Raw genomic sequence first — 25,270 nt, 5'->3', positions numbered from 1 at the left:
AAAAAGCAAAGAATTAATGAGTATATCAAAATCTAATATTCATGCATAAATTATATTATAATGACGGATCACATTTGTAAATAAAGCAAATCATAATTAAGACTACAAATAGAAATTAACAAAAGAAGGATAAAGATATTTTTTCTATTATGAAATTTAGACATTTTTATTCTTATTTAAAACCTCAATTTTTTTGAGCTAAAGCTTAATTTTAAATATAAAAATATTTCTAATTTAAATTAAATAGTTCATGTAGAAATTAAAATTTCATCAACTGTGTGTGTTGGTTGGTACACATTGTGATATTTCTTTTAATTTTTATGATTTTTAGCTAATATAATTTTTAGCCAATATTGTTTAGAAATTGGTTTGAAGTGAAATAATATTAATAAAAATAGTGTTTAAATTATCAATTATAAAATAATTATATAAATTAAAATTATCTTCATATTTGTTTTTAATTGGATGGATTCTGATTAAATAAATCATTAAATATAAAATAAAACAGTAAATTTAAGATGGATTGGTTTGTTATAAGATTTATTTAATATCTAAAAGTAAAAAAATGAAAAGATATATTAAATTATATTTAAAATTACATATTTAAAAGCATTATTTCATAATTTTAATTAACATTATTTTTTAATACATAGATTATTTATTTATTTGCTTGGAAACAATCTTTATTTATCTATATTTCTTTATATCAAGTTTTATACGTACGTACGTATGTTACAACACAACAGCTATTCTATATTGAAATTGCGGATTAAGATAATAAATAAAAAGATTATTTAAAAGTTAATCAGTATTGTTATTATTATTTATTTATTTAGTATTATCCAAGCGATATAAGACACTAGAAAGAGATAGATAAAAAAGATAGATAGATAGATAAATGTAGGCAACATATTATTGCGAGTAAAAGGGACATCAAGATAATCCAAGGAATATTTGCTGTATAAATTATAACTGTCCTAAGAGAGGCATCATATGTTCCCACTGTTTGTTGCAGGAGCATAATGACCACGTCAAATAGTGTGTTCCTCTTAAGGAATTAATAAAGTCATTAAATAAGGCTAATAATCCTAAAAATATAGAAGATCTTGGAAATAGTGGATGCGACATATTAAAATAGCATAAATAGATTATCATAGGATTTAAGAATTTTATAAGCTAATTAAAGAAATCAATAGAAAACATCGAATTTGCCATAGAGTAGCAAATGAAGAAACTTTTAGAAGATGCAGACATTTTTGTAGGCGATGCATTTGAAGTATTATTAGAGAAAATTAACTAACCAGTATTAAATCTAAACGATATCGAAAAAGATCTCATTAAATTCATGCCAATGATCTCAATAGGATACGATGGTAAATGTTTGCACTTATTAATTCTTTATAAATTCACTTTAAAATTCAGATTTTATATAATCAGCACCAAAAAGCTAACATTAAAATTTACAATTTTCAAATACTCGATTTATTAGATAATGCTGCATTTTCCTTATGGCAAAGGTATATTGTAGGTATATATGCCTGAAGATATTTTATGAATGACAAAGATAAATAAGATAGGAAATATTTTACTTTATTTAAATTCAGATACAATAAAAGCTATTTTAAAAAAATAAATATTATTGAGCAAATAAATATCTTGTTAACCAATATCTTCTTTATTGAATCCACATAAAAAATAAATAAAGAAATAAATATTAAATAAATTGATAAATAATTCAATCAATCAATAAATCAATGGTTTGGAAATTTTTTTTGTAATACATTTTAACGTTTAGTTGCAAAAGATTGTTTAATTTAAAGCAAAAAAGCTATTTATAAGTGTTTATTAAAAAATATAAATTGAATAAGCATTTTTAAATATAAATAGGGGAGATTGACAGTTTAGGAGAAATCCTGAGAAATAAAGAAGTAGACAGAATAATGTAGAGTTCTGTATTGTTAGATAGAGAGGCTAGATATTGGATGTAGAAGTGTGCAGATGATTTGAATTCTCTAAAAAATAAATTACTCAGTGTAACTTTTGAAACACCAAGACAAATTGTGGGAGAAAACAGGTTCGGGTAATTTCTTGATAACTGGACATTAGATGGAATTAATGCGATTACCTTTTAGTAAAATTAAAATATGTTTGAAAAAGATATATGGCTAATAGGATTTGGTGTCTTTGAAGCTCAAAATATGAGCGCCCTTCCTTCTCCGCCAAAACTCACTGTGTGTCTCAGCGAAGGAAAAATTGCTGAAGAAAAGGTATTTTAAAATTATTATTTTTATTTATTATAAATTTTCATATTTATTCTACTTGATAAATTTATTATTTTAATCTATAATTTTTAAATAATAGTTGATCCTTCGACAATAAATATAATTATCAAATCAGATACAGTTTAAAAATAAAATGGCCACAATATACTTGGAGAAAGCATTAAAACTAAACCCAAAATATTAATATACACTTTCAATAACTTCAGATTAAACTTATCTTACTTATGCAGGTTTTAACGGCTGTGTCGATACTAAAGACTTTACATATTTCGAATCCCAAATAGTAAGACCTATTTCGAATAATGGCACTAACACTATGATGGGACAATTTCCTTATTTAGTCTATGAAGTCTAATCAAAATGAAAAGCAAAAAAAAAGTAAAAAATATAAATATGACCAAACTTAAACAATAAATTAAAATTTAAATGAGTAAGTCAATCTAAAACACTTAATAATAAGGCGATAATCATAGAAATAATCAAGATAAATAACTTAATATTCTTCCATAGTCTTCTAAATAACTTTATTTTCCTGCCTGATCTCTTCCATTTATTATTTAGCCATCAGACTTATCTAATCAAATAAAAAAATAAATTAATGAAAGAATCAACAAACACTTTTTAATTTTAATAAATTATAATAATAAATTTATGAATGACACTTATATAACAATTACATATATAAATTCTTTTTATAATAAACAAATATATAAATCCTTATCATTGTATTATATTCAATTTCATCAAAGCATTTTACTTTCTGTCATTTTTTTTATAAAATAAAGTTTATATTTTTATGTGTATTTTTTTAAATTTTAAATGGCTTAATAAAATAATTTAAGAGATATAATTAACCATAAACTATTTATTTCATTTAATTTATTGTAGATCGATACTAAAATAAGTATGTTTTATAGATATTAGATAATTTTAAAATAATAAAAGAATGAAACAAAAAAATTAACTTCATTTAATTGATTTTTAAGTATTTGTTAATAAATTGCTTCAAATGAAGTAAATTATTTAATTTAAGTTTAGATGCATATATAATACATTTTAAAAACATTCAATTCGATTGTTTTGGATGTGAAAAAACAAACATAAAATTTTGTTATTTTAAATAATAATAAATAAACAAACAATGAGGTCATTCATATTTCCTCTTTTAAGTTTAAGCCAAAATCTAAGAGAAATCTGAGGTTTAGTTTGTTTTCATACATTTCTTAAAGTTTTAATTGATCTTCAGTAGATACTCTTTTGAGATAATTCAAAAAAATTAATTTACTTACTTATTTTTAATGTGAAATAAAAAGAAACTAATTAAAAATGTTAATAATCGAAGAGAAAATACAAAAAATCATTATTACAAATTATTGTCTAATGTCAAAATTTATATTTTAGTTAAATTTATTAAATTGTTAATAAATTTGTCAGCTTCATAATAACCAATTTTGTTGTCCATCCTTTTTTTTAAATGTAAATATTTTTTTAATTTAAAAATTTTTAAAAATAGAACAAATCTTTTTCAAAATTATAAATTGGTTGATCTAATAAAAAATAGAAATATAGAAAATTTGCTATTAGATTGTTAAATTTAAATATTAGAAAATCTTTATACGAGATGTGCAACTCCAGTTTAAACAGATTTTTTAATTATGTTAAAGCAGAACCTAAATTTAGTAGACCTTCCTCACTTATTAGATTTCTGCTATATTAAATATAATTTTAGACATTATAATTAATAAAATTAAAATATAGTAATTATTATAATTAACATACTAGGTAAGTAAATAAATAAATAAAAATACCATAAACTCTCATAAAATATGATCGATTATTCTTAAATTTTTATTATCAATAAATACAAATAATATTATTTTTGGCTTTAAAATTTTGATCAATTAAAAAATGAATTAATTGTGAGAATTTACGGTATTTCTACATTTAGTTTAATATAATTAGAGTTAATAGACAGTTAAAGATTGTTAATTTTTGAAAATTAATAAATAAATAATTCATAAAAATTGTGGAATAAAATTTTTATTTAGTTATGATCTAAAATAATTAATAGAAATAAACTTTATTTATTATTCTGAAGGAATAAAATAATAAATTTTACTAGAGAATGAGTTTCAAAGTGGAAAGTTTGGCACAATCTTACAAGGCAGAAACAATAACTGTTAGACATTCATTCGAAATTTGATTATCACTTAGAGATGTTTAATAAAATTAAATAAATTAAAAGTAGTTGAAAATTTAAATTTAAAAATTAATTTAATAAATAAAATATTTCTTTATATAAATCACACAAGAAAAAATTAATCAAAAATTATTGATTAAAAAATTACCTAATATTCAAATATAAAGTCTCAAGATTTTAACACTTTGACAAAGATTCACCTAATTTCTATGCGTTTTCATTATTAATTTTATTCTTGCTTTTATGACATAATTGAGAAAAGAGCATGAATAAAAGTTAGAAAGCATAAATTAAAATAATAAATTGATATTTAAATTATAATTTTTTATTTGTAAATGAGTAAAAAAATACAAATTAGTTTAATGATTTAATTTTTGAATAATTCAAAAAAATAATTGTAATTTTACCTAAGATCTAGATGTAAAGTTTAAAGATTTGTGCATTTATTTAAAATAAGAGCAAGACTTTCTAAACCTTCAAAGTTAATTTAATTTTTCCTTCCAAAATCAAAAAATTATTAATTAAATATTTTAAAAATAACAATTGTAATAAATAAAAAGGCGATCGTTTAAAATGATTTTTAATTAATTTAATAAATAAAAAATTAATTATTTACCCAAGGCATAAATACAAGTCCGAGAGATTAGAGAAGATTTTTTGAGAAATAATTTAATTTGTTGAAGTAGAAATTTTAGAAATGCAGTCATTACTTTTATAATAAAGAAAGAATAATTTTAGTTTTTAAAAGCATAAAGTAAATAATTATTAACTAATTCTTTATAAAATCAAATCAAATAAAATGATTGAAAAAACAATTAATGTTTATATTTCATTTATTGTTTATCTATTGAAATTAAAAATAAGTTAATTATAGTTTTTTAAATTATAATTAAATAAACGAATTATACGGTAAAAATATTTTTAAGCTAGAGAGATTTGTGCAATCAGATAAAGCACTAAAGATATTTTCAGCTCCTTCATTTCCAATTTCATTTTTATTTTTCTGATCTTAAACACTAAATTTTAGTTAAAAATAAAAATTTTAGAAGGGAAGTCTTAAAAAAAAATTAAAAATAAGATAATTATAATAGAAAATTTTTAAATTAAAAGGTAAAATAAATAAAAAATTTGTTATAATCGCCACCCCACCCAATAAGTATTAATTATTACAATTTTTTTAAAAATATAATGAAAAATTTTACCTAACATTAAGTTTAAAATTTGACAATAAAGCACAATTTTTCAAGGCAGTAGATAAGCTTAAAGCACCACATAAACCAAAAGAATATTGACTTTATATTTAATATTATAAATTGATTAATGAACATAAATTAAAGAGAAAGCAATAAATGTAAGCAATATTTCAAAATAACACTTCTATACACTGAAAAATATTAAAATAGAAAATAAGTTATTAATTATAATTTGTATTCAAATAGAAGTTTTTTATTCACATTTAAATAATGATCAAAAATAGTAAAGAAACACAATGATTTTTACTCTAGTTCCAGTGTTAAATTAGTAAGTTTTGTGCAATTAGCCAAAGCAGAAAATAATTTTTTTGCTTCTTCTTCACTAATTTTATGCTTTAGATCTCTATGTCTTAGTTTTATAACAAAAATTTTTAATTTTATTATTCAAGATATTATTTTATTTAGATTTAAATATAAATAATAAAAAATAATTTAAAGCAAATAAATACTAATTTAGCTTAAGAGTCAAAGTAGTGAGTTAAGAAGCACATTTTGCTAAAGCATATCCTAAATTAGAAAGGTCTTTGATGTCATTGTAGCTTTTTGAGATATTTAAAAAAGTATTTATATTTAACTATTATAAAGAAATCGACATTTTCATAATTTGAATATCTAAATTATTAAAAAAATTAACATTTTCAAAAAAAAGCAATTTGCATTTCACAGAATAAAAGCGAGAAATATTTAATTCATTTATTTTGAATTACTCTACAGAAAAAATTCATTTATCAATTAAAGAAAATCAATGATTGATTACACCAAATCTAGAGTCAAATCTGTAAGATGAGTGCATTTTTCTAAAGCTAAGGCTAAGTTTTAATAACCCTTAAAATTGATAGGATTGAATCTTTTATATTTTAAATTTTAAGATTAGAAACAATATTAAAAAATAAAAATAATTATTTAAAGTTTAAAGCATTTATTAGTAATTAAAGCCATATATATGAATTAATTTCTGAAGAAGTTTCATTTTAAATAAAATATGTATGAACAACGTCTAAGTTTTAAATAATTGTAAAATATATATGATTACCTAAGATTAAGATCCAAAGCAGATAGTTTTTATAAATTACTTATTGCTAAAAATAAGCTTGAAATACCATCTCCTCCAATTTAATTGTATCTAAAATGTTTAAAACTAATTAAAATGAAATAAAAATTAAAAGAAACTAACCCTAAATTATCAAGAGAGAAGCTCAAAGCTGAGAGATTAGTACATTTTCTTAAAGCATAACTTACATTTTATAATCCACTATCGCCAATTTTTGAATTACTTTGTTAAATAAGGGTTAATTTATATGAGTGTTTTTTTAATTTGATAAAAAATAGTTAAAACCAAATCATTCGTAAAAAATTAATTAAATAAATAAATGGAATCGATAGTCAAAAGCAATTTGTCAACTTTTATCTAAAAGCTCTAAATAAGGCATTAAAATAATTTTAAATTTAAGATAGAATCAATCAATAAATGCATAAACAAAAAAATCTACCATAATTTAAGCTATAATTTTGAAAGGTTAGTGCATGTTTCTAATAAAGATATTAAACCTTTTTATACATCATAACTAACTTGTCTACCTCTTTTTTTATATATTTTAATTATTAATTTAACATTTATATTTAAAGAATCAAATAGTTAGATTTATTTTTGCTAATAGTGATATTATTGTAGATCTTCATTTATTAAGGATTAATTAATTATAGATACAATGATCCAAAATTTATCAAAAAAACTTAAAAAATTAGTTTAGTTATTCTTAAAAGCTCTTATTTAATATTTGAGGAATTGCAATAGTATCAATTAAATTTTTATTAACCAATAAATAAATAAATAAATAAATAATTAACATATTTTACTTAAGATCAAATTCTAAATTAGAGAGATTAGTGCATTTTTTTAGAGAAGAAACAAGCCTTGAAAAACTATAATTGTCCGTTTATTCACTTTGAATTTTTGAAAAAAAATAAAGTAAAAAATTATGAGTTTATTTATTAAATAATAAATTTAAAAAGAACATCTTTAATATTGCATTGCTATAATAGTAATTTTATTATATTTTTTAATTTGAAAAATTTACTAAAAGTCAAGTCGTAAATTTTTGATGTTAGTATATTATTCAACAAAAGATCTAAAGCTTGAAATGTTCTCGTCAGTTAATCTTCATTTATTTTTAAATATACATTTTTTAATCATATCAAAAGAAAATAAACTTATCAAAATAATTAATTAATTTAAATAATAAAATAAACAAATTAAAATTAAACTTCTTAAAAAATAAATAATTATTTTAAACAATTATTTCTTGTTAACTCTAAAACAAAATTTTTTTTAATTTTTAGAAATTATTTTAAAATTATATTAATGAAGACTTACTAGATATCAAATTTAGAAGCTGAAAGATGTGCTAACTTAGTTAAAGTGTTACCTAAACTTGATAAATCATCATACTATTTGCTTTGATACCTATTTTTTGTTTTTGAGATTTATTTACTTAAAAAATATAAATAAATAAAATAATATTTGTTTAAATAACATCCTTAATATTTTTCTAGATATTTTCTTTTATTATTTATTCATTTTTTAGAATTAAGACAACCAAATGATTATTTTTTTGTTAAGTTTAATTAGAAATAAAATTTAAGTACTGACTGATATTAATTCAATTAGTAAATTTCAATAGCAAATTATATGAAATCTAAAGTTAAATTAATTTTAATATTTTTTTATCAAAATTAACTTCGTCTTTTCATTATAAATAAAATTTATTAAATGTTATTAGACAATTTTAAATGCTAAAACTTAATTTCTTTCTTATTTTTAACAAATAAAGATATTATGTAAATATTTACTAGCCTATTTTGAGGTTAAAAGCTTAGAGATTAGTGTGTTTAGACAGAGCAAGAGCTAAATTTGATATTTACAAAATATCATCATTACTAACATCTCTTTAAAAAAAGATTATAAATTTTTAAATTTATGAAAAATGAAAAGAAAATGTAAAGAAATCAATAAAAAAAATGAAGAATTTTTATTCTTAATGTTAAATAAAAATTTACCCAAATGAAAGACTTAATTATGCTAGATTTGGGCATTTTTCTAAAGCGTAGCTTAAAAATGCTATTTCTACCTCACCAATATAACAGCTTTTTAAACTATTAAAGTATTAAAAATTTAAAATAGATTTCTTAAAAATAAATTAAAAATATATTAAATGCAACAAAAAAACTAATTTAATAAATAGTAATCAATTAATAATGTTTAAGTCCTAATCAAAATTTTACTCAAAATGGAGGTTCAAAGTTGAAATATTCGAACACTCAGATAAAGCAGAACATATCTCCATGACACCGTATCCTTCTTTTAATCTAAGTTAATTTTTTTGCAATAAAAAATTAGATAAATAACAAATAAAAATCTACTGCATTTAACCATAATGAAGATATAAAAATATATTTATTATTTATTCATAATAAAAAAATAAATGATAAAATTACTCTACATCAAGTGTTAAATTAGTAAGATTTATGCATTCTCTTAAAGCTTAACATAGATTATCTAAGCCTTTCCTTCCAATTTATCCCCTTATTTTATTATTTATAAATTTATATAGAACTTGAAAAGAATTTGTTAATTAAAATAAATTTCTATTTTAATCTGATAATAAATAACAAAATTAGTTAAATTTTACTTTAAATTTAATTCCAAAGTTGTTAGATTTGTACATTTTTATAATGCACTGCTTATAGTAGATGCAATATAGTCATCAGAGTAATTTTAACACCTTATTATTATATATATTTATTAATAAATTATTCCTTGTTAGTATTCATGCTTAATTTAAGTAATTATCAAATATTTTACTTAATATTTATTTTAAGATTAGTGTGAAACTGTAGAGAAGAGTTTGTAAACTTTTTTGAAAAATAAATTGAAGTCAAGATTATTGATTTGAGATTAAGTTACATCTTAAATTCTTGTATACTCCTATGAGCTTTTATTAGGGATATCAGAGTAGCAAAATTAATTAGCAAAGTTGTTCTTAAAAGGTCTATAATAACCTTTACTAATGCTTTTTACTAAATTATTTTGTTTTTTTTCAGTTAAACAGGATTTTACGAATCTACTTAGATATCATTTTTCAAATATTTTTTTAAAATAAGCTAATTTTATTAAATAAATAAATTACAAAAACTGATTTTGATTTTGAATTAATTTTTTTGAAGAATTAAGGGAAAATTATTAATTAAAATAGATAGATAAATAGTATTTAGATATCGAAAGAAAAAATTTATTTATAAAAAATAGACAAAAACAAAAATACAAATATATTTATAAAAGATTAATAAATTAATTAAGAATTTTCTTGTAGCTTCGAGAAATTAAATGATAAAGTAGAAAAATATCATAACATTTTTTTAATTAGATAAATGAATTTATTAATGATGAGAATAATCTCATCTCTACTTTCGAAATCAAAAAAGTACATAGATAGTTATTATTGTTTTTAGATTACTTTATATTTATCTTTTATATAAAACTTAATATTAAAAATATTTAGATTGAGTGATTGATTATGGGATTAAAAATAATATTATTTTATTAATTAGTGGTATTTAATTACTACAATAATATTCTTTTACATGATTATTTTGATTATTGAGGATAAGATTTATTTCTTAAAAACCAAGAATCACCAAAAATTGATTAAAACATGTTTTATAAGGAAAAATAATTAAATAATATATATTGCTAATCCTGTAAAATTTCATTTAATTTTTATGATTTTAAGCTAATTTTATAAACATTACATAAATTTAATTAACTAATTGAAGATTATAATATTACTATCAATTTTATAATATACATTAAATAGTATAAAATCAGATGCTCTCTTAATTATTTTACTCTTTTAAATTTTATTAACTTTAACTAAAAAGTTTAAATAATAAATATTAATTACTCACTCATAAAATTTTGAATGTAATAAAAATTTACATCCTAAAATATATAGAAAATATTTCCAAAGTCAGACTTAAAAATTCAGTTCTTAAAGAATCAAAACAGTATTTTACACACTCAATCAATATAATAAATTTAATTTTAAAATATTTACTATTTTAGCTATTATTTTCTAATCTTTGTATTTATTTATTCTATTTCTTCAAATTTTTATTTTTAATAGCAAAAGAACTGTTTTTGAATATTAAAGCCTATTAGAACATTTATTTTATTTATTATTTTTATTTAAATAAATATAATTAAAATCTCATTTAAAATGTTTAATATAATTTAATTCAACTTACAATTATTTAAAGATAAATAATAACAACTCTAGTTAGTTTTTAAATCAAATATTTAATTCAAGAATTTAAATTTTTTTTTTCTTTTAAATTAAAAAAATTTTATAAAAATTCAAATTTAAAAAATATACAATTCAATTTTAATATTAAAGTTCTTCACACTCTAATATAGTCAAAGAGTCTTTGTCATAAACTAATTCAAATCCTAAATAATATTCTTAGTTTAGGTCTATTAAATTTAACTTATCATCATTTATTTCATTAATATTTTCTCTTTTAGGATAATCACTCACTTAGAACATTTTATTTTTTACACAAAATCTTATTTCTATCTAATTATATTCTTCTGGATATTTCACATCTCTCAAGCATTTCCCTTTTATTACTTTGCTAACTCCTCTATCACTATAACTACTTTCAGTTGTAAAACTATTAATAAAGCTATTTTCATAAATATATTTCTAATCTTTGTGAGATTTACCAACTAGACCAATAAATAAATATCTATTTGGATATTTTAATTCAAGATTAATAACTATTCTATACAAACAATCCTATTTTATTTTCATGTAAAAAATAAAAAAACCTTCTTTAACAATTTCAAATTTTTAGTTGCCTTCATTATCATAGCTTTATTTTCCATTAGTATTATAATTATTCTAATTACTTATTTCTACTTCTAACTTGCAAGGATAAGGTTTGACTAATTATTCGATTTCAAAAATAGGAAACCTTCTCAGTAGCTTAGTGATACTCTCTAATTTCTATTTTGTCAATTTTTTATCTAGCTTGAATATCTAATTATAAATTAGGTAGGAGGAAGGTTATAATTTTGAAGAGATGATCATATTATTATCTTCTTCTTTCAATTATTAGTATTACTCATTTAGATCAACGATTTTATTTACAAGTGTTTCTATGTATTCAATTTGATCTTAGCTTAATTTTTCTAAACCTATTTGAATTTATTTCTTGCCTTGCTAAAAAACATCCTTGTCAATATTTAAGATATTTATTAAATCTTAAATTTTTAGGAGTTCAGACTTAACAGATTAAAGATAATTTTCATTACAATTGTTAGTTTTATTTCCTATAAGGTTGAGAAGTGTGTATAAATTTTCATTTTCTTTTAACAAAATATTTTAATTTTGTTATTATTTTTTAAATTCTTCAATTAGTATATTATTTTTTTAGGAGAAAAGCTGTAAATTAGATAAATATTTACCATCAACTAGCTCGATTTATGATAAAATAGAATCTTTAAAAGATTTGAGTACATTTAAATTTATGGTTTAGTATTGATTTAATTGAGATAATTGTTATTAAATTTTATTTTTATAGTTTTCTTGATTCTATTTGTTTGTCTTAAATATTTATAAAATTTGTTCAGCTTATTATTATTTTTATGTATCAGAATCTATAATATTTTTTAGAGCATCAAATTAAGCTATTTCTCGATAATAATCAAATAACTGGTTTGTCTTTTCGGAAATACCATCTGCATAGATTAGCATATTCTTCTTTTATTTTTGCAATGTATGTTCTAATTCATTTTAAAAATCTTCAAAGAACTTAACTATATCCTTTTAAATTAAGTTTTAATTTCCTTAATACTTAGAAAATGACTAAATTTGTATCATTAAATCATATTCATCTAATAGTGGCCAATTTGTTAAGACTGTATTGTCTAATTTATCTTTTATATCTTATAAAAGCAGACATTATTTGAAATTATTATTAGAACGAATACAATTAGAGCAAGCATAGATATCATCAGAGTCATCACTATCAGTTTGTAAACATAAGCAGGTTAAATTATGCTTTTAGCAAAGTATTTGCTTAAAATTTTAACTATTATTTAATATATTTTCCATTTATTTTTATCAAATTAAAATCTAATTAATTTATTATAAATAATGACCAGAAACTATAGTGCATTTAATTTATTTGCTCTGCTTAGAGAAATTTTAGCAAATATTTCTATTTAAAATTATTAACGCAAAGATATTTATAAAAAAAAAGGGGTTTCAGTTATCTTTGAGAGCACAATATATATTAAATTATTAGGTTATAAAATAGTAAATTCAATTTAAATAAAAATAATTATTTTGTTGTCACATTTATGATTTTTGGATATTATAAAATACAGAGGAAAACCATTAAAAGAATAAATAGCATTCTCAAAATTATAAAACTATTGCAAAGTTTTACTCCTATATTTAGATACTGACCTAAGTAATTGATTAAATATTCTAATTAACAATAAAATTATAAAAGAATATCTTTCTAGAAGTATTACATAATAAATAATTATTATTTAAATTACTTACGCATTATTTTTTCTAATTTAAACATCATTTCACTTAATCCACCTACCATTTTCGAAGTTTGTTATCTTACAAAAGGATAGTATGATTTTATATTTGTCTCTTAAAAATTGAGTCGCAAAAATTATTAATTTTGTTTATTTGATGTTAAATATCTAGCAAAGCAAGTATATAAACTAGCTTTTTATAAATATATATGATTATTTTTTTAAGAATAGTAACTTGGTATCCTTTTTATTATAATATCTTATCTGAACATAGAAACTGTAAACAAATTAATTATAAAATAATATACGATCAAATACGATTGTTTCCTATTTAATTTATTAAATATTCTAATTTTTGATATCCCTTTAAAGTATATTTTTGTAAATAATCACACGTATTAAGATGCCTTAATAATCATAAATAATTTATTAAATATTCTAATTAAAAAGATACCATAATTTCGTCAAATTCATCAAATTAAAAATTTTTGCCATTAATTTTTTCAGTATGTATTGAATACTCTAAAAGATTATTAATTTAAAAAATTTAGAGGTTTCAATTTCTTTAGAAAGCGCAATATATATTAAAACATTAGGTTATAAAATACTTAATTGAATTTCAATAAAAATAATTGTTTTATTATCATAAACATGTAATTTAAATTGATTTTATAGATTTATATATATTATGAAATACAAAGGAAAATTATTAAAAGAATAACATTCTCTCTCAAAGTTACAAAGCAAAATCAAAGTCGTATTATTATCTAAATAGATGATTAAATATCCTAACTAAAAATAAATTTATAAAAGAATATCTTTCTAGAGTATTACATAATAACTAAATATTATTTAAATTATTTACGCATTATTTTTTCTGAATTAAATATCTTTTCACTTAATCCAACTACTACTACTTTTCGATGCTTATAATCTTACAAAAAGGATATTATTATTTTATATTTATCTCATAAAAAATTTGATGTTAAATATCTAGCAAATTAAGAAAATAAGCTAGCTCATTAAAAATATTAATGACTATTTTTTAAAGATAGTAAGTAAGTTGGCATCCTTTTTATAATAATATCTTATCTGAAAAAAAAATCTAAACAAATTAAATAATAAATGATCAAATACGATTAATTATTATTTAATTTCTTAAATATTCTAACTTTTGATATATTTATTTGATATGTCATTTTTAAAGAATATCTTTGTATATAAACGTATATTTTAAGATACCTTAATAATCATAGATATTTTATTAAATATTCTAAATGACTATAGCATTTGTAAATAAAGATTAAAAAAGGTACCAGAATTTCTAGAAATTAGTCAAATTAATAATATTAGACAATACTTTTTTAAGTATTTATTAAATTAATTACGTATTATTTTTTCTAATTGAAATATCATTTCACTTAATCCACCTACTGCTTACTATCGAAGTTTTTAATCTTACAAAAGAATACTATGATTTTATATTTATCTCTTAAAAATTGCATCTTAAAAATTATAAATTTTGTTTATTTAATGTTAAATATGTAAATAAGTAAAACTAGTTTCTTAAAATATAAATGATTGTTTTTTTAAGGATAGTAAGTTGGTATCTTTTTTGTTAAAATATCTTATCTGAAATAGAAACAGTAAACAAATTAATTTGTTAAATATTCAAATTTTTGATATATTAATTTGATGTCATTTTAAAAAAATATCTTTCTAAATAAGTGTAAATATTAAGATGACTTAATAATCATAGATAATTTATTAAATCTTCTAATTAACTATTGCATTCATTATAAATAGAGATTAAAAAAGGTACGAGAATTTCGTTTAATTCATCTAATTAAAAACACTTTTCTTAATTACTATTTCTTCTAATTCAAATACCATTCCACTTAATCAACTTCATTCACTCGCTTAAGACTTTTTAATTAAATAATCTTACAAATTGCATCATAAAGATTTTTTTATTTAATAAAAGGTAATGAATGATAATACTCAAAAATCTATTATATATATTACTATTGATGTAAATAAACACCCTAGGGATATAAATATACAAAAAATGGTAAATTTTAATTATTCAAAATTTTTAAAATGCTTATATTTTCATTATTGTTGCTAGCTGAACAAATTATTTATATTAAATTATAGATCTTACAAAAAGAATTAAAAATGTAATACAAACGTTACAAATAATTTTCTTTTTATGATTTGAATTTTTAATAATCAACTGAAAATAATTTACTTAAATTAAAGTAACATTTCCATCATCATATTTAAGATAGCTCTTCACATGAGATAATAGTAATAGTATCATTTTTGTAATATAATTCAAACCCTAATGAATATTCTTAGGATAATTTAATTAAACCCAAACTATTATCACTAATTTAATTAATATTTCTTCTATGAGGAGAGTCACAAATTTGAAATATTTTTTCATTTACACAGAGCATTATTTCTATTAATTAACATTCTTCAAAATTTTACTAATCACTCAAACTTTTACCCTTTATTATTTTATTCAATTGATTATCATTATTCTTGGAAGTTGAAAATTTGATAATACTTTTATTATTATATATTTCTTAGTCTTTTTGGGAATTACTGACTAAACCAATTATAAATTGATGACTTAAAAAAGAATAAAATTTTATTATTATTCGATAAAAACAATCCTATTTTATTTTCATATAAAAAGTAAAATACCCATCCCTAATAGCTTTAAATGTTTATTAACCATTTTGTTCTTCAATTTATTTTCCATAACTATTATAACCATTTATTTCTGCTTAAAATTTACAAGGCTTAAATTTAGCTATTTTTGTAATCTCAAAAATAGGAAATTTATTTATTAAATTAATAATTATTTCTTTATTAATTTATGTTAAGAAGCTTTTACTTAAAATTTATTTCAAAATAAAGTTTGAAGAAGGTTCTTAATTTCTGAATAAAGACTCATCATTTATTTATGACTCAAGAAATTATCTATTAAAATCAATATATTTATTTTTGAGAATTTAGATTGAATCAATTTAATCTTAAGTTAATTTTTCAAAATCTAATTCTGTTTATTTCTTCCCTTATTAAAAGACATTTTTTCTGATTTTTAAGACATTAATGAGATCTTAAATTTTAAGTAATTCAAATTGAACACTTTTAAGATAATCTTAATTACAATGATTTTATTTATTTTATATCAACTTTAAAATTATATCTAAATTCCCATTTTGATCAAGCTAAATCTCATTTTTTTCATTTGAATTTAATTACTTTAATTTTTCAATTTATTTTGCATTTAAATTTGAGTAGTTTTCCAAATTTAATAGGTATTAATTATCAATTAGCGATACTTAAGATAAAATTGATTCTTTGAATTTGTTTAAAATTGTAAAATCAATTAAATTAAGATGATCCATTTCTGATAACAATTATTCAATTTATTCTTTTTACTTTTCTTAATTTTCTTTGTTTGAGTTTATAATTGACAAAATTTGATCTTATTAATCTTTTTACTAACAATTTTAATCTAGAAGAATATTTTTAAGAGAATCCATTTTTGCTATTTCATTATAGTAATTGACTAAGGATTTTATTTTTTAAAATAAGGTTTCTGCGTGAAGTAACAAACTCTTCTTTTAATTTTATAATTTTTCAATTAAATCATTTTGTAATGTTTCAAAGTAATTACTTATATTATCAAAAATTTATTTGTTTTCATTTTAATATATAATAAATGTGAGAAATTTCTTCATTAATTCCTATTGATTGATAACTGGCCAAGACATTAAAATCTAATTTTCTTTATGGTTTAATATATTTTAGAATGGTAAGAATGAGCTAATTTCATTCCTTTCATAGACGCAACTAAAGCAAGCAAAAATTTCTTCAGCGTTACTAGCGTCCATTTGTAAAAAATTGCATTCTAAATAATGCTTTTTACAAGTGATACAGTTTTGGATTGGGATGTTAAAATCAGCAATGCTAGCCATTATTTGTAAGCTTGATAATTTTTTATAATTTATGATTATTATTTTAATTAAAAAATTATATAAAAACAATATATAAGATGTTCTTTTTGAAGATTGATTAACAAATCTAAACACAGAAAAAGTTTTTTTTCTAATTAAAAACTGATATAATTAGATATTAGCTCAGATTAAGTTTAAAAATATAAATTACATTCTAAGGTTAATGGATTAATAAATTAATGGTAGAAAAACAAGTATTAACTCTAAAAATGATGGAAATTCAACAAAATAAAAAATGAAAGTCTACATATAATATCCTAGGCATTAATCATAATAAATATCTTATTTTTGAATAAGGATAATCAATAAAACTTTTGTAATATGAATTTGATAATCATTATTAAATAAATTAAAGCAACAAAATTTTATTATTTTGATATTTACGTCCTATACAATTTTAAATAAAATTCTTATTTAATCTGATAATGCACATTCTAAAAATAAAATTGAATTTCAGATATGTAAAATTAATGGTAATATATTATTTAATTATTAAAATATAAAAGCTCAAATTTATTACCATAAAAAATAGAAAAATAAAGTAAATCATTGTAAACGGTAGATCACTTCAAATAAAATGATCTAAAAATAACTTTAATTCTAACTTCATAATAATTATAAAAATTAATAAAATTTTTTATATAAATGAAATATATATTACTTTTGATTTGGTAAATATGGTTTAAATATTTTTGAAATTTTTTTTTCATAAAAATTCAAATTTAAAAAATATACAATTCAATTTTAATATTATAGCTCTTCACACTCTAATATAGTTAAACAGTCTTTGTCATAATATAATTCAAATCCTAAATAATATTCTTAGTTTAGGTCTATTAAATTTAACTTATCATCATTTATTTCATTAATATTTTCTCTTTTAGGATAATCACTCACTTAGAACATTTTATTTTTTACACAAAATCTTATTTCTATCTAATTATATTCTTCTGGATATTTCACATCTCTCAAGCATTTCCCTTTTATTACTTTGCTAACTCCACGATCACCTTGATTACTTATTGTATAACTATTAATAATGCTTTTATCATGAATATATACCTAATCTTTGTGAGATTTACTAACTAAACCAATAAATAAAAATTTGTTTGAATCTTTGAATTCAAGATTAATAACTATTCTATACAAACAATCCTATTTTATTTTCATGTTAAAAATAAAAAAATCTCCTTTAACAATTTCAAATTTTTAGTTGCCTTCATTATCATAGCTTTATTTTCCATTAGTATTATAATTTTACCAATTACTTATTTCTACTTCTAACTTTCAAGGATAAGGTTTGACTAATTATTCGATTTCAAAAATAGGAAACCTTCTCAGTAGCTTAGAGATATTTTCTAATTTCTATTTTGTCAATAAATTATCTAGCTTGAATAACTAATTTTAAATTAGGTAGGAGGAAGGTTGTAATTTTGAAGAGATGATCATATTATTATCTTTTTCTTCTTTCAATTATTAGTATTATTCATTTAGATCTACAGTTTTGTTTACAAGTGTTTCTATGCATTCAATTTGATCTTAGCTTAATTTTTCTATTTGAATTTATTTCTTCCCTTACAAAAAAACATCCTTGTCAATATTTAAGTTATTTATTAAATCTTAAATTTTTAGTAGTTCAGACTAAACAGATTTAAGATAACTTTCATTACAATTGTTAGTTTTGTTTGCTATAAGGCTGAGAAGAGTATCTAAATTTTCATTTTCTTTTAATAAAATATTTTAATTTTGTTATTCATTTTTAAATTCATCAATTAGTGTATTATTTTTATAAGAGAAATTCTGTAAATTTGATAAATATTTACAATCAATTAGCTCGATTTAGGATAAAATAGAATTTTTAAAATATTTCAGTGCATTTAAATCAATGGTTTAATATTAATTTAATTGAGATAATTCTTATTTAATTTTATTTTTATACTTTTCTTAATTCGATTTGTTTATCTTAAATATTTATAAAATTTGATCAGCTTTTTATTATTTTTATGTATTTGAATCAATAATATTTTTTAGAGCATCAAATTAAGCTATTTCTCGATAATAATCAAATAACTAGTTTGTATTTTCGGAAATGGTGTCTGCATAGATTAACATATTCTTCTTTTATTTTTGTAATGCTTGTTCTATTTCATTTTATAAATCTTCAAAAAACTTAGTAATATTTTTTTAAATTGACTTTTAATCTCCTTAATACTAAGAAAACAACTATATTTGTTTTGTTAATTCGTATTCATCTAAAAGTGGCCAATTCATTAAGACTGTATTGTCTAATTTATCTTTTATATCTTGCAAAGAAAGATATTTTCTAAAATTATTATAAGAATAAATACAATTAGAGCAAGCATAGATATGATCAGAGTTATCACTATCAGCTTTTAAATATAAGCATGGCAATTCATGCTTTTAGCAAAGTATCTGATTAAAATTTTAACTATTATTTAAAATATTATCCATTTATTTTTATTAAATTAAAATCTAATTAATTTATTATAGATAATTAACTGAAGCTATTGTTCATTTAATTTATTTGCTCTACTTAGAGTCTATAGCAAATTTTTCAATTTAAATTACAAATTATAGATTTAAAAATTATGAACTCAAAAATATTTTAAAAAATAGGGGTTTCTGTTTCATTTGAGAGCGTAATATATATTAAAGCATTAGATTATAAAATATTATATTGAATTTCAATAAAAATAATTGTTTTGTTTTCATTTTTGCATATTATGAAATACAAAGGAAAATTATTAAAAGAATAACATTCTCTCTCAAAGTTACAAAGCAAAATCAAAGTCGTATTATTATCTAAATAGATGATTAAATATCCTAATTAAAAATAAATTTATAAAAGAATATCTTTCTAGAAGTATTACATAATAACTAAATATTATTTAAATTACTTACGCATTATTTTTTCTAATTTAAACATCATTTCACTTAATCCACCTACCATTTTCGAAGTTTGTTATCTTACAAAAGGATACTATCATTATATATTTATCACTTAAAAATTGCATCTTAAAAATTATTAATTTTGCTTATTTGATGTTAAATATCTAATAAAGTAATTCAATATACTAGCTTTTTAATAATATAAATGAGTATTTTTAAGGAAAGTAAGTTGGTATCCTTTTTATAATAATATCTTATCTGAAATAGAAACTGTAAACAAATTAAATAATATATGATCAAATACGATTAATTTGTATTTAATTTCTTAAATATTCTAACTTTTGATATATTTATTTGATATGTCATTTTTAAAGAATATCTTTGTATATAAACGTATATATTAAGATGCCTTAATAATCAGAGATAATTTATTAAATATTCTAAATGACTATAGCATTATTAGCAAAGATTAAACAAGATACCACAATTTCTAGAGATTCGTTTAATAAAATATTAGATGATACTTTTTCTAGTATTTATTGAGTTAATTATTTGTTATTTTTTCTAATTGAAATATCATTTCATTTAATCCACCTACTACCTTTCGAAGTTTATAATTTTACAAAAGAATACTATGATTTTATATTTATCTCTTAAAAATTGCATCATAAAAATTATTAAAATTATAAATAATTTTTATTTGATGCTAAATATCTAACAACAAAGCAATTAAACTAGCTTTTTAAAAATATTAATGATTATTTATTTAAGGATAGTAAGTTTGTATCCTTTTTGTTATTATATCTTATCTAAGATAGGAAGCATAAACAAATTAATTTGTTAAATAATCTAATTTTTGATATATTAATTTGATGTCATTTTTAATTAAAATTCTTTGTAAATAAGTGTATATATTAAGATGACTTAATAATCATAGATAATTTATTAAATATTCTAATTAACTATAGCATTCATTATAAACAAACAGATATTAAAAAAGGTACCAGAGTATATTTAAATTCAACAAATTATAATTCAAATATCTTAAAAATGATATTATCTATTATTATTAAAATTAATGCTTGAAAAAGAAATATATAATCATGCAAAATATATGTATATAATTATTTAGATTAGATTAAATTAAATTTTATCTTCACATTAATAAACTGATTGAAGATTGTCAATACTAAAAATTTTAATATTTGAAATCTATATTTCACCATAAAGTTGTATAAATCAGATTTTCTCCTTAATTATTTAATTATTTAAAAATTTAATAAAGGAAATTAAAATAACAAATTACTTATAAAATTTTTTAATGTAATTAAAATTATATCGTTAAATAAATAGAAAATATTTCCAAAGTCAGACTTAAAAATTCTGTCCTTGAAGAATCAAAACAGTATTTAACTAACTCAATCAATTTATTAAATCTAATATAAAATATTTACTGTTTTTGTTATTATTTACCTATATTTCTATTTTTTTATTCTATTTCATCAAATTTTTATTTTTAAAAACTTAAAGCACTGTTATTGAATATCAAATTATATTAGAACATTTATTTTCTATTTATTATCTTTATTCAAATAACTACAAATAAAATATCATTTAAAAAATTTAACACAATTTAAATAACTTTACAATTTTTTAAAGATAAACAACAATAACAACTCATGTTATTTTTTAACTAAAATATTTAATTAAAGAATCAAAACTGTTGTAAGTTTCTTTTAAATTAAAAATATTTTTCAAAAATTAAAATTAAAAAAAATATACAATTCAATTTTAACATTAAAGTTCTTCACACTCTAAAATTGTCAAAGATTCTTTATCATAAAATAATTAAAATCCTAAATAATATTCTTAGTTTATGTCTATCAAATTTATCTTAGCATCATTTATTTCATTAATATTTTCTCTTTTAGGATAATCACTCACTTAGAACATTTTATTTTTTACACAAAATGTTATTTCAATCTAATTATATTCTTCTGGATATTTCACATCTCTCAAGCATTTCCCTTTTATTACTTTGCTAACTCCTACATCACCATAAACACTCCCAGTAGTAAAACTATTAATAATGCTATTATCATGAATATATTTCTAATCTTTGTGAGATTTACCAACTAGACCAATAAATAAATATCTATCTGAATGTTTTAATTCAAGATTAATAACTATTCTATACAAACAATCCTATTTTATTTTCATGTAAAAAATAAAAACGCCTTATTTAACTATTTCAAATTTGTAGTTGCCTTCATTATCATAGCTTTATTTTCCATTAGTATTATAATTACCCCAATTACTTATTTCTACTTCTAACTTGCAAGGTTTGACTAATTATTCAATTTCAAAAATAGGAAACCTTCTCAGTAGTTTAGAGATACTCTCTTATTTCTATTTTGTCAATACATTATCCATCTAATTATAAACTAGGTAGGAGGAAGGTTATAATTTTGAAGAGATGCTCATATTATTATCTTCATCTTCTTTCAATTATTAGTATTATTCATTTAGATCTAGAGTTTTGTTTACAAGTGTTTCTATGCATTCAATTTGATCTTAGCTTAATTTTTCTAAACCTATTTGAATTTATTTCTTGCCTTGCTAAAAAACATGCTTTTCAATATTTAAGACATTTATTAGATCTTAAATTTTTAGGAGTTCAGATTTAACAGATTTAAGATAATTTTCATTACAATTGTTAGTTTTGTTTGCTATAAGGTTGAGAAGTGTGTATAAATTTTCATTTTCTTTTAACAAAATATTTTAATTTTGTTATTATTTTTTGAATTCTTCAATTAGTATATTATTTTTTTAAGAAAAAAGCTGTAAATTAGATAAATATTTACCATCAATTAGCTCAATTTATGATAAAATAGAATCTTTAAAAGATTTCAATACATTTAAATCTATGATTTGCTATTAATTTAATTGAGATAATTCTTATTAAATTTTATTTTTATAGTTTTCTTGATTCTATTTGTTTGTCTTAAATATTTATAAAATTTGATCAGCTTTTTATTATTTTTATGTATTTGAATCAATAATATTTTTGAGAGCATCAAATTAAGCTATTTCTTGATAATACTCGAATAATTAGTTTACTTTTTCGGAAATACCATCTGCATAGATTAGCATATTTTTCTTTTATTTTTGTAAAGTTTGTTCTATTTCATTTTATAAATCATTAAAAAAATCAGTTATATTGTTTTAAATTAAGTTTTAATCTCCTTAGTACTAATATAATTACTTGATTTGTTTTATTAATTTAGGTTCATCTAAAATTGGCCAATTTACCAAGACTTTATCGTCTTTTTTATATTTTATATCTTAAAAAGCCAGGCATTTTCTGAAATTATTATTTTCATAAATACAATCAGAACAAACATAAATATCATCAGAGTTATCGCTATCAACTTGTAAATATAAGCATGGTAAATTATGCTTTTAGCAGAGTATCTGATCAAAATTTTAACTATTATTTATAATTCTATCCATTTATTTTAATTTAATTAAAATCTAATTATAATTATTATAAATAATTAACAGAATATATTGTGCATTTAATTAATTTGCTATGCTTAGAATCTATTACAAATATTTAGATTTAAATTACAAATTAGGGATTTAAAAATTATGAACTCAAAAATCTTTTTTAAAAATAAGGGTTTAAGGTTCATTTGAGAGCATCATATATATTAAAACATTAGATTATAAAATACTCTTTTGAATTTCAATAAAAAGAATTATTTTGTTGTCATATAAATGCAATTTAAATATGATTTTATATATATATTTTCGTATATTATGAAATACAAAGGAAAATTATTAAAAGAATAACATTCTCAAAGTTAAAAAGCTAAATAAAAGTCGTATTATCATCCTCTAAATAAAGTTATAAAAGAATATCTTTTTAGAAGTATAATATAATAAGTTAATATTATTTAAATTATTTACGCATTATTTTTTTCTAAAAGAAATATCTTTTCACTTAATCCACCTACTTACTTACTTACTTACTTACTTACTACTTACTACCTTTCGAAGTTTTTAATCTTCCAAAAAGGATACTATCATTTTATATTTATCTCTTAAAAATTGCATCATAAAAATTATAAAATTTTTTTGTTGATGTTAAATATCTAATAAAGTAAGTAAATAAACTAGCTTTTTAAAATATAAATAAATGATTATTTTTTTAAGGATAGTAATTAAGTAAGTTGGTAGGTATCCCTTTTATAATAAATAATATCTTATCTAAAATAGAAAATGTAAACAAATTAATTTTAAAATAACATTTGATCAAATACGATTAATGTTTATTAAATTTAATGACAATTCTAATTAATTTTTGATATATTAATCTGATATGTCATTTTTAAAAAATATCTTTGTATATAAGCGTATATATTAAGATGCTTTAGTAATCATAGATAATTTATTAAAGATTCTAAATAACAAAAGCATTATAAGCAAATATTAAAAAAAATACCAGAATTACTTGAAATTCGTAAATTAAATATTAGGCAATACTTTTTCGAGTATTTATTGAATTACTTACACATTATTTTTTCTAATAGAAATTTCATTTCACTTACTCAACCTACTATATTTCGGTGCTTATAATCTTACAAAAGGATACATACTATCTAATATTTTATATTTTTTTCTTAAAAATTTTAACATAAAAATTATAAATTTTGTTTATTTGATGTTAAAAATCTATAAAATTAAGTAAGTAAAATAAATAGCTTTTTAAAAATATAAATGATTATTTTTTAAGGATAGTAAGTGTGTATCCTTTTTGTTATAATTTCTTATCTGAAATAGAAAGCCTAAACAAATTAATTTGTTAAATATTATAATTTTTGATATATTTATTATATAAGAGGAAAAGTGAGGTCTGGAGCAATATTTTTTAGACTAGCTTTTTAAAACAAATTTATAACTTATAAATT

The 25,270-nt window shown here is 19.3% G+C and overlaps 10 protein-coding genes across 10 annotated transcripts in view; 2 read left to right on the top strand and 8 right to left on the bottom strand. All coding sequences in view use genetic code 6, as the record gives it.

The window, feature by feature from the left end:
* TTHERM_001040910 (hypothetical protein) overlaps positions 1-303 on the top strand; it is a gene marked incomplete at both ends in the record, with an annotated part of 543 nt that extends 240 nt beyond the window's left edge. Inside the window, 2 exons of the mRNA XM_012800562.1 lie at positions 1-76; positions 248-303. The exon at positions 1-76 is cut by the window's left edge and continues 240 nt beyond it. Of these exons, the coding sequence (XP_012656016.1) occupies positions 1-76; positions 248-303 (132 nt within the window). The remainder of the gene's footprint in view (positions 77-247) is intronic.
* Positions 304-898: 595 nt separating this feature from the next.
* On the top strand, positions 899-2,646 carry TTHERM_01040900 (PHR domain protein; the record flags this gene model as incomplete). Its single annotated transcript, XM_001025994.2, has 3 exons — positions 899-1,373; positions 1,888-2,267; positions 2,362-2,646. The coding sequence occupies 3 exons, from the start codon at positions 899-901 to the stop codon at positions 2,644-2,646; spliced, it is 1,140 nt and encodes a 379-aa protein (XP_001025994.2).
* A 787-nt stretch (positions 2,647-3,433) lies between these two features.
* Positions 3,434-5,691, bottom strand: TTHERM_001040873 (cyclic nucleotide-binding domain protein; the record flags this gene model as incomplete). Its single annotated transcript, XM_012800561.1, has 9 exons — positions 3,434-3,536; positions 3,650-3,745; positions 3,901-3,990; positions 4,402-4,491; positions 4,631-4,720; positions 4,890-4,979; positions 5,099-5,191; positions 5,391-5,537; positions 5,627-5,691. The coding sequence occupies 9 exons, from the start codon at positions 5,689-5,691 to the stop codon at positions 3,434-3,436; spliced, it is 864 nt and encodes a 287-aa protein (XP_012656015.1).
* A 363-nt stretch (positions 5,692-6,054) lies between these two features.
* On the bottom strand, positions 6,055-7,079 carry TTHERM_001040871 (hypothetical protein; the record flags this gene model as incomplete). The annotated part of the gene is made up of 3 exons (XM_012800560.1): positions 6,055-6,274; positions 6,493-6,582; positions 6,769-7,079. 3 exons carry the CDS (start codon positions 7,077-7,079, stop codon positions 6,055-6,057), a joined length of 621 nt encoding a protein of 206 aa, XP_012656014.1.
* A 1,330-nt stretch (positions 7,080-8,409) lies between these two features.
* On the bottom strand, positions 8,410-9,701 carry TTHERM_01040870 (kinase domain protein; the record flags this gene model as incomplete). The annotated part of the gene is made up of 7 exons (XM_001025991.2): positions 8,410-8,431; positions 8,586-8,681; positions 8,793-8,888; positions 9,018-9,101; positions 9,231-9,317; positions 9,425-9,517; positions 9,598-9,701. 7 exons carry the CDS (start codon positions 9,699-9,701, stop codon positions 8,410-8,412), a joined length of 582 nt encoding a protein of 193 aa, XP_001025991.2.
* Positions 9,702-11,170: 1,469 nt separating this feature from the next.
* On the bottom strand, positions 11,171-12,910 carry TTHERM_01040860 (hypothetical protein; the record flags this gene model as incomplete). The annotated part of the gene is made up of 1 exon (XM_001025990.1): positions 11,171-12,910. The coding sequence occupies one exon, from the start codon at positions 12,908-12,910 to the stop codon at positions 11,171-11,173; it is 1,740 nt and encodes a 579-aa protein (XP_001025990.1).
* Positions 12,911-15,626: 2,716 nt separating this feature from the next.
* On the bottom strand, positions 15,627-17,077 carry TTHERM_01040850 (kinase domain protein, putative; the record flags this gene model as incomplete). Its single annotated transcript, XM_001025989.2, has 2 exons — positions 15,627-16,991; positions 17,048-17,077. The coding sequence occupies 2 exons, from the start codon at positions 17,075-17,077 to the stop codon at positions 15,627-15,629; spliced, it is 1,395 nt and encodes a 464-aa protein (XP_001025989.2).
* Positions 17,078-18,125: 1,048 nt separating this feature from the next.
* On the bottom strand, positions 18,126-19,859 carry TTHERM_01040840 (hypothetical protein; the record flags this gene model as incomplete). Its single annotated transcript, XM_001025988.3, has 3 exons — positions 18,126-18,618; positions 18,721-19,111; positions 19,211-19,859. 3 exons carry the CDS (start codon positions 19,857-19,859, stop codon positions 18,126-18,128), a joined length of 1,533 nt encoding a protein of 510 aa, XP_001025988.2.
* Positions 19,860-22,082: 2,223 nt separating this feature from the next.
* Positions 22,083-23,810, bottom strand: TTHERM_01040830 (hypothetical protein; the record flags this gene model as incomplete). The annotated part of the gene is made up of 1 exon (XM_001025987.1): positions 22,083-23,810. The coding sequence occupies one exon, from the start codon at positions 23,808-23,810 to the stop codon at positions 22,083-22,085; it is 1,728 nt and encodes a 575-aa protein (XP_001025987.1).
* Positions 23,811-24,910: 1,100 nt separating this feature from the next.
* The window catches only part of TTHERM_001039840 (hypothetical protein), a gene marked incomplete at both ends in the record, with an annotated part of 625 nt that continues 265 nt past the window's right edge, over positions 24,911-25,270 (bottom strand). The window contains 2 exons of the mRNA XM_012800559.1: positions 24,911-24,961; positions 25,262-25,270. The exon at positions 25,262-25,270 is cut by the window's right edge and continues 153 nt beyond it. Coding sequence (XP_012656013.1) covers positions 24,911-24,961; positions 25,262-25,270 — 60 coding nt within the window. The remainder of the gene's footprint in view (positions 24,962-25,261) is intronic.

The sequence above is a fragment of the Tetrahymena thermophila genome, assembly GCF_000189635.1.
Source record: "Tetrahymena thermophila SB210 genomic scaffold scf_8254085, whole genome shotgun sequence".
In the NCBI taxonomy this organism is placed as follows: Eukaryota; Ciliophora; class Oligohymenophorea; order Hymenostomatida; family Tetrahymenidae; genus Tetrahymena; species Tetrahymena thermophila.
Note: the sequence above shows the minus strand (reverse complement) of the source record. Positions and strands in the feature narration are given on the sequence as shown.